Below are 15,914 nucleotides of genomic sequence, written 5' to 3'. Positions count from 1 at the left end.
AATTATCACGATTTTTTCAAAGTGTTGCAACTTTTGAAATCGGAAACATCCGGAAGGTTTTCTTTCTGCATTTGAAAGAGGAACAATAGTTTTATCATACACTAAACGCAGATTTTCCGGAAACAGCCGGAAAATCAACTTATTTCATTTTGAATGTACGGTAAAGGATTCCATCAAATATTTTTTTCAATATTTTCATATTTTGTATGTAAATTCAACGTCAATTTGTTTGGGTTTCAAATTAACAGAATAACAACATTAACCTTCTTTAACAAACTGCATTGTTGAATTGATTGACTATCAATTTCATTCACTTTGTACGGTCAAAAATAGCAAGCGCTGTGAGTTATATCAAAGAAAACGGCTCAACTTCAGCTTCACTTAACCTCTTCTGATAAGCGTAAACAAAACATTTGTACACTGCTTAGCTGTCAAACGATTACACGATAACTACACTTGGCAAAAACACAACGGAAAACCCAATTACTTCATTTTGAGTTTTTCCACTTATGATCAGGTTTTGATGTGATTTACTCCAATGTGCAATCGAGTAAATCTCGAAAGATTGAAAATATAACTCAGGTTTTTCTCCATAACCAGTTAGCTACAACACCAGCGTAAATTTATAACACATCTCGAAAGCGTAAAATACGAAAAGCGCTGAGCTCCACTGCTCTAGATGTTCCATTATTGGCAACCTTTAAGGAATTCCATAAGGAATAATTCCAGTAGTCCCACCGTCAATTCCACCAGAAAATTCATCCAGAAATTTTCAAGGAATTTCACCAGAAATTTCAAGAGTTCTGATCGAAACTCCAGTAGGATTTACAGCAGAAATTCTTCTAGGCGTTCCACCTCGTATTTCTGTATTAGTACCACTGTGAATTTCCGCAGTCGCATCCTCTAGTACTTCCAGCGAGAATTGCTCTAGGAGTTCCAACGAAAATTCTTCTAGTAGTTCCACCAGAAATCCCTCTAGAAGAGGTTGCCCCGGAAATTCTCTCGAAAGTTGTAAGCTCCTTGAACTAAGAACTGTTTCCGAAGTAATAACGGGAATGCCTGTCACGTCACCCCCCTGCAACAGATCAACTGTGGTCGATTTACTGTGGCAATGATTTCAGCTAAGTGAGAAATACATTGCAAATTCTTAAAAAAATAAGGCAAAACTAACTTATTTCTAAAAAATAATAGATTAAACTCATCCCTAGACATCTACGAACTAGATGAAGTAAGAAGTTTGAGATCATTGCGACGCTTAGAAGTTCCTGATATGCAATTACAATGTAGTACCCAAATGATCAATTTCACAATTTCACCCCGCTGATCAATTTGACCCCGGTTTACGGTACAAAGGTAGAGAAAACTTTGCCTTAAATTATGCTGTATTTAACCTTTAGTGAATTTCATTATATCTTCAAGGTAGCCGCTAAACATACGCTTCGTGCTAGAGAAAAGTTATAGAAAGTTCAACAATTGAAAATCCTATTCCTATATCAGTTTGTAAGTATATCTGATAGCAAACTAGTTTGTATTATTAAGAATTCCTTAACCTACAGCACACGAACTAGCCGTAACGAGACCGATCCGGTGTACTTGTGATAAGACCCTACCGTTTGAAGGTCACCAAAAATTGTAAGTTGAACATAAAATAGCTCAATCGAAATCGTTCAAATAAAGTTTATTCAGCTTTTAGCTTACCTACCACCTACAAACGCGGTTTGCTCAAGAGAGTTTGGGAAACTTTCCACCCCCACAACATTCTAAAAGAATTTTTGTACGTGGGTATTCAGGATGGATGGACATCACAGCCGGTCGGAGTTTACATGCAAGTCATGCTAGCGTCCGAACTCATCCGACGCCCACATGATCGTTTGCGATCGATGCCGACTGCGGGAGCACTTTGACTGCGCTGGTGTGATTGGATCGACACCGAGTCGGCCGTATATCTGCAAGCAGTGCCACGGCAAAAATGCAGCAAACTCGAATATTTCATCACGGTTGCGTTCGCAATCGAGACGAGTACCGTCGGGTGATGCATCGGGCAGCAAACCTCCCTCGCACATAGGGAGCAAGGTTTCGTCGATGGCATCGAGCAATCGCTCGTCGATCATGAAGGCGCAATTGGAACTAATCGAAGAAGAGGCGAAGATGAAACAGAAAGAGATAGAGGAAGAAGAAGAGTTGAAGAAGCTGGAACATGAAGAAGCCCAGAGACAGTTGGAAGAAAAGAGGAAGCAGATGGAAGAGCAGAAGAAGTTGGCTGAAGAAGAATCACTTTTGCGGCAGCGTAAATTGGAAGCTGACAAGGCACGCATGCTGAAACAGCAGCTAATACGCAGAGAATCGCTGGAGAAGAAAAACGAAGTGATCCTGCAAATATCCGAACGTGGTAGCGTGGTCGAATCTACAACAAATTCCCGAGAGAAGGTTGCGAATTGGTTAGCTGTGAACTTACCCCACGGGACGCCCGAAAGAAATACGCTTGGAAAACTTAACAATCCCCAAGCCGATTTAGTTTCTTCGGCCCTAAATGAAGCTTCGCCCATCGATGTACCAGGAGGAACGGAGATCCCTTCCACAGCACAACCTCCACGTGAAGTATCCGTAGAAGCTCGTCACCCACCTCCGCCGTCTCCTTCCGGTTTGCCGATCGTTTGCTCCGCTGCCAATCTGAATTTGCCTCAAGCAAGTTACCGTGCCGGATGTCAGGAAATTCGTTCTTCCACAGTCCGTGAGCCTTTCCAGCAGTTTGTGACCGCTTCAAGACCTCTACTAGCGATTACCCCAGTAGTTCACCCAGATGCTCCGGCGTTTAATCATTCTTGCACTTCTAATGATGTCGGATATGATCGGCATCAACCGATACGTCATCGGCATGTACCAGCATGGACTACTTCGGTGCAGTACGATGCTGTTCCAAATCCTTCTGCAGCACACCAATCACCGCAGCCCCGTCCGGTCCGTCACGACATGTTCACGGAGCCGGTCCAGCATTTCCCGGAATCAGCGGCAAATCATTCTCCAGCACCCCGACCGATGAATCTTCTAGAGCATATCGAGCAACCAGGGGCCCTCAGCTCGCAGCAAATAGCCGCGAGACAGGTCGTCGGTAAAGATCTGCCACCCTTCGGCGGAAACCCAGCTGATTGGCCGATGTTCATCAGCAGTTTCGAGCAGTCCACAGTAGCGTGCGGGTATTCAAATGCTGAAAATCTTGTTCGGCTACAGAGGTGCCTCACCGGACACGCGCGAGATGCAGTACGCTGCAGACTTTTGCTTCCTGCTAACGTACCGCAAGTGATCAACACACTTCGCACATTGTACGGCCGTCCGGAACTGCTCATCCGGTCCCTACACGAGACGATTCGACGAACTCCTGGGCCCAGACATGATCGTCCGGAATCAATTCTGGAGTTTGGTTTAGCGGTACAAAATTTCGTTGACCACCTTCAAGCCGCGAACCAAGAGGAGCATCTGGCCAACCCAATGCTCATGCAGGAGCTAGTCGAGAAGCTGCCAGGGCCCATGAGGATGGACTGGGCCACGTTCAAAAACCTACAACCACGAGCCACTGTCCTAACGTTCGGAAAATTCATGGGCAAGCTAGTCACCGCGGCAAGCGAAGTGAGTTTCGAACTTCCGGGCTTCCAAAAGGAGTTGAACAGCGAAAAGCAGCAGCGTCTCCGAGAAAAAGCAAGGATTCAGGCTCACGCAACCGAAAGTGCTCCGTCACTCAAATCTACAACAGAAAGCACACGCAAACCACCAAAAACGTGTCGCATCTGTGAACGTGAGGGCCACCGAGTTGCTGAATGCTCGGAGTTCAAGCACCTAAACATGGAGGATCGATGGAAGGAGGTACATGACAAGGGCCTCTGCCGGACTTGCCTCAACAACCATGGCAAATGGCCGTGTAAGTCGTGGCAGTGGTGCGGATTTGCAGGATGTCGACTCAAACACCATACCCTTCTACACTCTTCGTCTGCTCCCGTTACATCCACTCATTCTATGAATGTGTCATCGGGGAGCTCCCTGGGAGGACACACGCTCTTTCGGGTTCTGCCTGTCGTACTCTATGGAAACGGCAAAAGCCTTACTGTTTTCGCTTTCATTGACGAGGGTTCACAAATCACGATGTTGGAAGAGAAAGTTGCCAAGGAACTTGACCTTTCTGGACCTAGAAAACCGCTTACTCTGCAGTGGACAGGAAACGTGAAGCGCAATGAATTGCGATCTGAAGAAGTCAGCCTTAAAATATCGGGAAAGTGCAGTGCGAATCGCTACGATCTCCACCAGGCACGCACTGTAAGCAGTCTACTTCTGCCGGCACAGCGTTTCAACTACCAAGAGATGGCCATGCGCTTCCCTCATCTCAAGGGACTTCCAATAGAAGATCACGATGTAGTTCAACCGAAGTTGCTGATAGGCCTAGACAATCTGCGTCTCGGTGTTCCTCTGAAGCTGCGTGAAGGAGGACCGTTCGACCCAATAGCCGCCAAGTGTCGACTAGGTTGGGGAGTCTACGGTCGCACATCGACGGAACCAGTGGCTAGGGCATCTGTTAACTTCCACACCTCAGCAGCCTCGAGTTCGGACGACCTTTTGAACGAGCAGCTGCGTGACTTCTTTACATTGGAGAACAGCGGAGCCGTCAATACAAACGAGAAGCTTGAGTCTGACGAGGAGAAAAGAGCGAGGAAACTACTGGAGAACACAACTAAACGTACAGCTCTCGGCTTTGAAACTGGGCTTCTGTGGAAAATCGACGAACCGAGCTTTCCAGAGACATATCCGATGGCTATCCGACGAATGAAGGCTCTGGAGAAGAAATTTTGCTGTAATCCTTCGATGATGCAGCGGATTTACGAGCAGCTGTGCGATTTCGAACAAAAGGGCTACGTGCGAAAAGTCAGTGAATCGGAGGTGGCTGCTATTGACCATCGGAAGACTTGGTTTCTTCCCTTAGGAGTGGTCATTAACCCAAAGAAACCTGGGAAAATGCGTCTGATATGGGATGCAGCAGCCAAAGTCGCTGGGGTCTCGTTCAACTCGTACCTGTTGAAAGGACCCGACCTTCTCACACCTCTACCCAGAGTACTCAGCGGCTTCCGACTTTTTCCGATAGCAGTTTCGGGGGATATCAGGGAGATGTTTCTCCAAATTAAGTTGCAAGCGAGTGACCGGAACGCTCAGATGTTTGTATTCCGGCGCAATCCCGATGAAGCCGTTCAGGTCTACGCCATAGAAGTCACCATGTTCGGTTCCACCTGCTCTCCATCTTCTGCCCAGTTCGTGAAGAACGCTAATGCCGAGCAGTATGCGCAACACTACCCTCGAGCAGCTGCGGCCATCAAAGAGCACCACTACGTAGACGACTACCTGGACAGCTTCCGGACAATTGACGAAGCCGTACGAGTGGTAAACGATGTCAAGTTCGTCCATTCCAAGGGCGGGTTTGAGATTCGCAACTTTTTATCGAACGAAGACGAAGTTTTAAGACGAACTGGGGAGATCGAACCAGATTCTTCAAAAGACTTCGCTCTTGTACGTTCCGAGACGACCGAATCAGTGCTCGGGATGAAATGGATTCCAGCGGACGACATCTTCACGTACACCTTCTCAATCCGTGACGACTTGAAGCCAATCCTCGATGAGAACCATGTCCCAACGAAACGTGAAGTTTTGAAAGTGGTAATGAGCCTTTTCGACCCACTGGGATTCGTTTCATTCTTCCTGGTCCATGGAAAAGTATTAATGCAGGACGTCTGGGCCTCGGGGATCGGTTAGGATGAAGAAATCAACGAGCGACTTTTCCTTCATTGGCGCCAATGGGTAAGTTACTTCCCGCATCTGGACTCGCTGCGCATCCCTCGCTGTTATTTCGGCTCTCCGTTTCCTAAAAACTTCAACCTGTTGGAACTCCATGTTCTCGTTGACGCTAGCGATTCTGCTTACGCCTGTGTTGCGTATTTCCGACTCGAAACCGACGATGGCATTCAAGTTTCGCTGATTTCCTCTAAAACCAAGGTAGCACCTCTCAAGGTCTTATCAGTTCCCCGTCTGGAGTTGAAAGCGGCTGTCCTTGGAGTCCGGTTGATGGAAGCTATCGAAGGATACCATACTTACTCGATTAGCCGTCGAGTCATGTGGAGTGACTCTACTACCGTTTTGGCTTGGATCCGATCAGAGCACCGTCGATATAACAAGTTCGTTGCCGTTCGTATTGGTGAGATTCTAACAGCAACCGACGTCCGAGAGTGGAGATGGGTACCTTCTCAATTAAATACAGCCGACCTATTCACTAAGTGGAAAAATTGACCAAATGTTTCCTCCACTAATCCTTGGTTTAGCGGACCATCGTTTCTTCACCAGTCGGAAGCTTTCTGGCCTCAGCATTCGGTATCCACCACGACGTGTGAAGAACTACGACCAGTTCACACTCATTCTACGCTATCCCCGTTGATCGATTCATCCCGATTTAGTAGATGGTCTCGTCTACAGCGAACAATGGGGTTCGTGCTTCGATTTGTCGACAATATTAGCCGTAAACGGGGTGGCGAATCGCTGCGATTGAATTTCCTCAGTCAAGACGAGCTGAGACGAGCTGAGACAATCCTCTGGAAGGTCGCGCAGGTCGAAGCGTTCCCGGAAGAAATCGCAATACTATCGGAAACCCAAGGCCCTCCCGAAGCTCGTCACCACCGCGTTGATAAAAGAAGCCCGATCTACAAATGTTGGCCATTCCTCGACGAACACGGAGTGCTGCGACTACGCGGCAGGATCGGTGCCGCAACCTTCGCATCCACCGAAGCAAAATACCCGGCGATCTTTCCAAGACAACATCGAATTACGTTTCTGCTTGTAGATTGGTACCACCGTCGCTTCCTCCACGCCAATCGAGAGACAGTAACCAACGAGGTTCGCCAACGCTTTGAGATTTCCAAATTACGGGCCCTTTTGGAGAAAGTAAGGAAAGGGTGCATGATGTGTCGAATCAGAAATGCTCTGCCAAGTCCTCCTGCAATGGCACCACTCCCGGCGGCCCGACTACAACCTTTCATTCGACCGTTCACCTATGTTGGGGTAGATTATTTCGGGCCAATATTGGTCAAGGTTGGAAGGAGTCAGGTGAAAAGATGGGTAGCTTTGTTCACCTGCCTTACAATTCGCACGGTTCACCTGGAAGTGGTGCACAGTTTATCCACCGAATCTTGCATCATGGCGGTGTGACGTTTTGTTGCGCGACGTGGATATCCGGCCGAATTTCATTCGGATAATGGGACGTGCTTCCAAGGAGCGAGCAAAGAGTAAGAGAGAACAGAAATTGATAAGCACAACAATGCAATGGCAACTACATTCACGACTGCTAAGACTAAATGGGTCTTTATACCACCAGCGACGCCCCATATGGGAGGGGCATGGGAGCGACTAGTACGTTCCGTAAAGGTAGCTATTGGATCCATATCAGACGGCCCACGAAGACCAGACGACGAGGTCCTGGAGACGATCCTTTTCGAGGCAGAAGCTTTGATAAATTCACGCCCACTCACCTACATTCCGCTTCAATCAGCGGATGAGGAAGCCATCACACCCAACCACTTTCTCCTGGGAACTTCGAGTGGGGATAAGCGTCCACCGACCGAGCCTGTTGATTCGCCAGCAGTACTACGAAGCAGTTGGAAGCTTGCACATGCTATGGCTCTGCGATTCTGGACGAGATGGGTGAAAGAATATCTTCCGGTAATCACTCGAAGATCAAAGTGGTTCGAAGAGACTCGGGATATCACAGTGGGAGATTTGGTTCTTGTAGTAGGCGGAACAACCAAAGACCAATGGACACGAGGACGTATTGAAGCCAATATTCCCGGAGGGGACGGAAGGGTCCGCCAGGCCCTGGTCCGTACAGCTGCAGGAGTTCTTCGACGGCCAGCGGTTAAGTTGGCAGTCCTGGACGTGATGGAGAATGGTGAATCCCAATCGGAAGTCCCTGAAATACAGGGGCGTAACTAGGGTTCACGGGAGGGGGGATGTCACGTCACCCCCCTGCAACAGATCAACTGTGGTCGATTTACTGTGGCCGTCGTAATGGTCTAGTTCGGACCACTACAGCGATAGGTTGACCATGCGAAGAGGAGAAAGACCATAGAACGGTAGAATCAAAACAAACCGAAGTAGATGTTGATTGATCTCAATAGTGCAAATCATCTTGTGGTGTTAACCAATTGAATTCCTTAATTGGTTCCTTAAATTCCTAATACGTATTTAGTAAATTTATATCTAAAACTAGTTTGAATTGGAACTTATCTAAAGTGTTTGCGGCTTAGTGCTATTTCATGCAATATTAGCTTAAAATCTATAGTACAAACGTAGAGAAAACATTGCCTTAAATTATGCTGTATTTAACCTTTAGTGAATTTCATTATATTTTCAAGGTAGCCGCTAAACATACGCTTCGTGCTAGAGAAAAGTTATAGAAAGTTCAACAATTGAAAATCCTATTCCTATATCAGTTTGTAAGTATATCTGATAGCAAACTAGTTTGTATTATTAAGAATTCCTTAACCTACAGCACACGAACTAGCCGTAACGAGACCGATCCGGTGTACCGTAATCCGGGGTAACATTGATCAGAATTTTCGATCTTTCTTGAATAATTCTCTTGTTAAAGCAAATGTTACATATTTTATATTTTTAAAACAAGTACTGACCCTCTGATTATGTGTTAAGCTACTCGAAAAAGTATTGTGAAACTTTTAAACATGTTTAAATATACTTTTTAATCTTTATTTTGTTGATTTGGGGTAACATTGATCATGTCAGTAATCAATGTTCATTGGTGTTGAAAATACCCTTACTCACTAAATTCGGGGTCGCTGATTTCGAATATGTCGTCCAAATTCTTACAAGTTATGTACTTTTTGAGTTATTTTAGGATTAAAATCCTTAAAACCGCGAATAACGCCTAAAGGTAGGCAATGGCTTAAGGAATTGATAGCCTACTTTTAATAAATTGTATATTTTATTTAAAAAGAGCATTTTTATAAAAGTTTCGTTCCTTACATCCAACTCTGGGATATCATATTGAAGTACTACAGTGATTTCGAATCTCATATTGTATCTAGTATTCATGCCATGCATGAATGTTTGACAATGTATCTCATTGCGCTACGAAACACAGTTATGGAAAAACCTATTTATTTTATTGTTTATGAAATTCAATTTTCATGAATTACATGGCATTTAATAGCCAAATGATAGCAGATCACGATATACCATTCGATAACAGAAACTTATCCAATGTAAAATGCTTGTTTGAACATTTCATGATGTCGGTCAAGCCGATCAATGTTACCCCGCTGATCAATGATACCCCGTTTTACGGTACTTGTGATAAGACCCTACCGTTTGAAGGTCAACAAAAATTGTAAGTTGAACATAAAATAGCTCAATCGAAATCGTTCAAATAAAGTTTATTCAGCTTTTAGCTTACCTACCACCTACAAACGCGGTTTGCTCAAGAGAGTTTGGGAAACTTTCCACCCCCACAACAATGCCCCTAGGAGTTTCTCAGGAAAATCATCTAGGAGTTCCGTAACGAATTCTCCTAGGAGTTCCAAATAGACTTTTTTTTAGGAGTTCCACTAAATGTTTTGTTTTATTACTTCCACCAATTAGACTAGCTTGTAGGAAAAACGAAAGTCATGAACTTCTATCATCGACCAAAATTTTTGATGCATAATTATGTACTGATATCAGGATCGTGCTTTGAAATTTTTTAGGTAGAACAGTTTTCGAGTTTTTCCTGAAAATCGAGTTCTATAGTTTTTTTTAAATATGAAATTTACTACCTCCTTAAATTTGAGCAAAATTTCCAAAAATAATGACGATTTGTATTTTTTGCAGTAAGAAAAAAACAATTGAAAAAATCTTTCTCAACGTACATTTGAAACCTTAGATGTTGTTAGCCAGTCACAGAAAAAAATCAGCTCAAGCATTGGTTACGGAGATATAGATGCATGAAGGGAGCAACTTTGCTGAAAAAATAGAACAAAAATCGATTTCAAATCATCAGCCTTGTATGGAAAGTCGAAAAAAATTCCACTCTACTGTAATTTTTTCCTTCACGTTTTCGAACTCATGGCATGATTCTACTCTAAAAATGATCATCAGCTTACCGAGTTCAAAAATGCTGTAAACTAGTGTTATTTCTCTAGTAGATTATAGAAATACACTAGAACTCCAATGGCGCTGTAGTCACTTTTCTTATTTAATTTTTTTTTAATTTTAGGGCAATAACTTACTATTTTTAAAAGGCCATTTTGTAGAAGACCTTTTGTTTTGCAAACAAACTTAACTTGACACTTCTAGTACCGCTGCTGACGCTGTAAGGGCGTGGCATACTAGATGTTAGTCACATGAATAGTCGTGACATTGGACTTCCGTGGCTAGTTATTCTACTTAGTAGATCCACTGGGAATTCCTCAAGGAGTTCCTGTCAGAGTTTCTGGGAATTTTGCTCAAAGTTTCAACGGTTTCAAGTTACACCGGAAGTTTCACTCGGAGATCCTCTATGAATACTTGTAGGGCCCCCTCCGCTAATGATGATTGAGTACCCACCATCAGCGCAAGGATTTGCAGAGTCATACCGGAAGGGAATGATCTACCTACCAGGGTAAGCTAAATTCACTGGAAACCTTCGGAAGACAACACGATGGTTGTTATCTCGTGACAAAGTCTGGCCAGAAACCAGTTCATTTAGCTTCCTTAGGCTACCCCTCCCAAAATCCCAAGTATCATGTAATTTATTATATAGTTGATCAATTACCTGATTTTACCTGAACAACGCTGAAAAGGGCCCCCTCCGCTAATATCCAGAAATTGTAGTAGTTGATCCACAGTGAATCCGTCCAGCAAATCCATTGTGATTTCCTCCAGTATATTCACTGGAACTCCTCTAAGACATTCACCAGAGATTCTCCTAAGAGTTACAGCAAGGATCCCACTAGGAAATCGACTAGGGATTCGTCTAGAGAATTTCTCTAGAAGTTGCATCGGGAAGTCCGGCAAGAGTTATACCGGAAATTCTTGTGGGAGTTCCACCAAAAATCTCTTCAGAAATCGTTCTAAAAGTTTCAAAGAGAATTTCCTCAAGAATTCCTCAAAATACTTCTCTATGTGTTCCGCCGCAAATTTCCTCTAGAAGATACATTTTAAATCCCTGACCCTAGAGAAGTTTTGTCAGGAATTCATTTGAAAGTATAATTCGCTGGGGATACTTCTCGAAGTTATAATGTACAATCATGTAGGAGTTCCACTAGAAATTCCTAACAGGAGTACCGCCGAGAATACTAAGTAATTACTGTAGAAGTTCCACCGTACATTCCTGCAGGAATTCCATCAGGAGTTTCTCTACAACTTTTACCAAATAGTGCTCTATAACCCGTAACGTGGGTAGATCACCTTGGAACGGTGCGTTACGGTGTAAGATCTACCATATCAAGTTTTGATCTTGCTATTTTCCAGTCTGGTTTATTTATATGCAGGAACATTCCAGGATCAAGATTTGGTGAACTTTTTTACACAATTTATCAATTTATTGTTTTACTCTATTAATTTTTCACTGCTAATATACCGTTTGTTTCAGAGGGATGGAGGTAAATTTAACTCATATATAAATTACAATTTACAAAAATATAACAGTGGAGAACGTATCACAATTTAATACTATTTTCTATTTCAGATTTGCAAGCAGGCAACTAGCGATCAAAACGGCGAAGTATTTCTTTCTTTAGAATGGTCAAGATTACCGTACGATCAGTGACAAGTAGACCACGTTTTCCGCGTCGGTTTATTCGTGTCGAGTACCGTAATTTCGTTTTTTTGTTCATCACATCTTTAATTTATATATTACGCGTTGCGTTGCGAACATTCGCGGGTAATAAATATGTACAACGATTTTTTATCCGCAATCTTATTAACACGGAAACGCGAAAAAAAATAATACAAGCACATAGGTAAAACTCAAAAGCAACGATTTTAGTCATTTAGTTGTCCAGTTTTCTCGTAAAGCTACGGCGCGGGTTTCGGTTTTTCAGCATTGGCAGTAACACTAAACGGAATTGCATACAGTTATTTTGTGACTGAGAAACGATAAGCTTGGAACGTGCGTTAATACGAGTTGATCCGACATAAGCGTAGTTTAAAAATTATTTATACCCGCTATATAATTAAATTTAATACACAAACATACAATAAAATTATTGTATTCTTCCGACAGCCGGCTGGCGGAAGACTAAATCATATCAAGGGTTGCAAAGACCACATCACTTACCAATGTGAATCCAGATCTATGTAACTTTCTATCCCTTCCCTTCCCTTGTAACAAACTTCCTTCCTGTGACAACCGTGGGGATGCGGAGGTACACACGGTCTCTAGTAGCACCGGATGTCACACTAACATTCCTTCCCTTTCCCAATGACCGTAAGGACGTGGCCGGCGCCGGTACTGACAATGAAAAGTTTTGAACCTTCAAAATTGCACATTGAGAATGGAAAGCTTCACCCAGGCCCATCCTTTTGGTTCCCTGTGCAATGTTGACTGTTCTCTGGTCTGTAACGGAGTAGCAACTACGAATTGTAGGGTTATCTCATGCTCATGCTCAAGTTTTACCAAATAGTGCTCTAAAATTTTCGCAGAAAATTCAGCGGAAAGTCTTCTAAAAGTTCCTTCGGAAATTTCTCTATGCAGCATCAAGTTATTACGTAATACTTAAATCTTAATTTTCGGACCACTTCCCCTCCATGACGCATTTTTTTGTGTGAAAATCCAGAGTTCCACTCTAATTTCTCTTGGATTCCCGCCGTAAATTTGTTTAGAAGTTTAACCGGATTTTTTTCTGGGAGTTCCATCAGATAGTCTTTTGCTGTGAATATCTTTAGGAGCTGCGCAACACAGATGCTTCGTGAATTCCTCTAGGAGCTCCTCCGGAAATTTCTCTTGAATTTACAATAGTTACACCGGATATTCCTCTAGAATTCATAGTAGGTACACTCAGAGGAGTTTATACACGGATGCTGCACATGGAATTCTTCGAAGACTTTTATTCGATTGTTTTTAAGATTTTCATCGGGAAACCCTCTAAGATTTCCTATCGAAAATCAATGAGGATCTTCACCAGGAAGTTCTGTAAAAAAATCACCAAGCGTTACACCAGTAATTTATCCAAGAGATAATTTTATTATTTATTTAATTTGAAAAGAAAAACACAATCAAAAAAGCAGTTCCACCAGGAATTCCGCAAGTACTTCCACAGAAATTGTCCTATGAGTTCCACCGCTAATTCTTCTAGGGTTTCTACCAAGAATCTCTCTAGCAGAAATTCCTTCAGTAAATCTCTAGAATTTCGTTCAGTAGTCTCTCAGGAAATTTCTTCAGGCGGTCGTCCGAAAATACCTTCAAGAGTTCCTTCGGAAATTTTCCCATAAATTTTCCATAAGTTCCGAAGGAGATCGACCTGACAATGCCTTCAATAGATTCTCCGGGAAACTCTTAGAGAAATTCTCCGCGGAAATTTTAGATGATTTATCGGTGAAACCCTCAAGAAGGGATTCTCGGCTTGACTCCTACAGAAATTCTTGGTACATCTTCTGGAGAAATTCCTGATGAAGCTTTTGGCGTAATCCTCAGTATCAGTTAAACTTCTATTTCTAAAGCACGGAAAACTTCATTTTCTCAAATACGGAATCATTTTATAATCAATTCTTTGATCATAAAGAATCAAATGACAGATTGGTTTCTCACACTTTGCACCTCAAGCGTGAAAAACCATATGAGGTCCGCTGCTAAATGTCTACTTATGTTGTTAAACACATTTTGAGTTTCTCTGATGACCATGGCCGAGATCGAGATTATCTTTGAACGAACTCTAATGTGGCTTGCAGTCTCAATAAATTGACATGCGAATTTATTTTCTTGGCTTCAAAGTTTGAATCCCAATTTGTAATCTTCACAGTCGAAAATCGTAAGACAAGATCGAGATCAGCATTTGTTCATTTCTATACCAGAACATTACAGTGACGATAAATAATAAAAATTTTTATTTATTTATTTATTTGACTATGTCTTCAGCAGTAGCTGTACAGACTGAGTAATTATCCTATTACCTAATACTAGCTTTAAACCTATTTCTACTTATTACAAAATCAAACGATTCAACAGTGTTCAACAATTTAAAACATTTCTCTAAAGGATTGTTCTGACCAAAGAGCGTCCGATGTCCAGGGATCCAAAACGACAACCTTTGACGAGTACGGCGTACAGGTACTAAGAAGCTAGCTTGTTCCAGTAGCGAAGGGCAGTCGATCCGGTTTGTAACAAGATCTTAAGCAAACATTCTTTGCAGGAATACTCGTCGATCTTTGAGGGATTCAAGTTTGATCAATTGGCGCCGCTGCTCATACGGGGGCAGCCTTAGCGGATCATTCCAAGGTAATCGCCGCAAAGCGAAACGGACGAAGCTACGTTGCACTCTTTCGATATGCATGATATGCACTTCATGATGTGGCGCCCAGATCTGGACAGCATATTCGAGCAAGCTGCGAACAAGCGCGCAATACACAGCTTTTAGGGCATACACATCGCGGAACTCGGAAGCATTTCGACGAATAAAGTCTAACACAGCAAAAGCTTTTGCCGTGGTCGTTGTGATGTGTTCATTAAAGCTCAGCTTGCAATCCATTATCACGCCCAAGTCCTTAATCGTTGTAACGCGTTCCAATATGACACCGTTGGCTGTGTACTCAAAGTTTAATCGTCCCCGCGATTTGTTGAAACTTATTACCTTGCACTTCAGAGCGTTCATCTCCATTCCATTTGCGACACACCATTCTGCTACAGTGTCGACATCTTGCTGCAAGGCGGCACAGTCAACCATTGAACTGACAACTCGATATATCTTCAAATCATCTGCGTCATTCATTTTCATTTATTTAGTTAACATCAAATTAATAAATAAAAGAAAATCGGGTTAAGTACGGTTCCTTTGAATTCCACTAAGAATTTGCATCCTTTGACAGATACGTATTTCGACCTCAACTGTAAGGTCGTCTTCAGTGTCTTGTACTTGACTCGACTCAGTACAAGACACTGAAGACGACCTTACAGTTGAGGTCAAAATACGTATCTGTCAAAGGATGCAAATTCTTAGTGGAATTCAAAGGAACCGTACTTAACCCGATTTTCTTTTATTTACAGATATTCCCCTAACAAGCCCAGGTTAATCATCATCATCAAATTAATGATAATACTGAATCAACAATTTGCCGCCATAATACTCGATTTGCAGCTGCAGCTCTCCAACGTCGGTCACGCCCAACACTCGCCAGATCACGCTCCACCTGGTCCGCCCATCGTGCTCTCTGCGCTCCACGCCTTCTTGTACCAACCGGATGGTTAGCAAACACCAACTTTGCAGGGTTGTTGTCCGGCATTCTTGCAACATGCCCTGCCCATCGTATCCTTCCGGCTTTGGCCACTTTCTGGATGCTGGGTTCGCCGTAAAGTGCAGCGAGCTCGTGGTTCATCCTTCTCCGCCACACACCGTTCTCCTGCATTCTCTTGTTGATTTTCCGGTGCTAGTCTTTTTTACGGCTGGCTCGCAGGGCCTGACACCAACCCACTAACCCAGGGAGCTGGGCTTACCTTCCCGGAAGCTACGGGTTCTGCATTGGCATTTCCTCCAACTACAGTGCTAAATAGCTAGGCTCGAGCGCCAGTCTTCGCCGGGGGTGGTGTTTTTAATGGGCGCCCAGGAGATAATATTTTACCTGAGCTTCCACCCCCAAATCATCTGCGTACAAAAGATGATTTGACATCAAACGGTAAGTCAAGTCATTGACAAATAGGATAAAAATTA

The 15,914-nt window shown here is 43.3% G+C and overlaps 1 protein-coding gene across 1 annotated transcript; it reads left to right on the top strand.

Annotated features, from left to right (window-relative positions):
• Positions 1 to 1,863: 1,863 nt before the first annotated feature.
• On the top strand, positions 1,864 to 5,787 carry LOC134284458 (uncharacterized). The gene has a single exon (XM_062843309.1). It carries the CDS (start codon positions 1,864 to 1,866, stop codon positions 5,785 to 5,787), a length of 3,924 nt encoding a protein of 1,307 aa, XP_062699293.1.
• The last annotated feature ends 10,127 nt before the right edge of the window (positions 5,788 to 15,914 follow it).

This window comes from Aedes albopictus, unplaced genomic scaffold (assembly GCF_035046485.1).
Source record: "Aedes albopictus strain Foshan unplaced genomic scaffold, AalbF5 HiC_scaffold_145, whole genome shotgun sequence".
Classification (NCBI taxonomy): Eukaryota; Metazoa; Arthropoda; class Insecta; order Diptera; family Culicidae; genus Aedes; species Aedes albopictus.
The sequence above is the reverse complement of the archived record's forward strand: the minus strand, read 5'-3'. Positions and strand labels throughout refer to the sequence as shown.

What these genes read in the sequence shown, in the direction of transcription:
- LOC134284458 (XM_062843309.1), top strand. Translation starts at nt 1,864, where the DNA reads ATGATCGTTTGCGATCGATGCCGACTGCGGGAGCACTTTGACTGCGCT.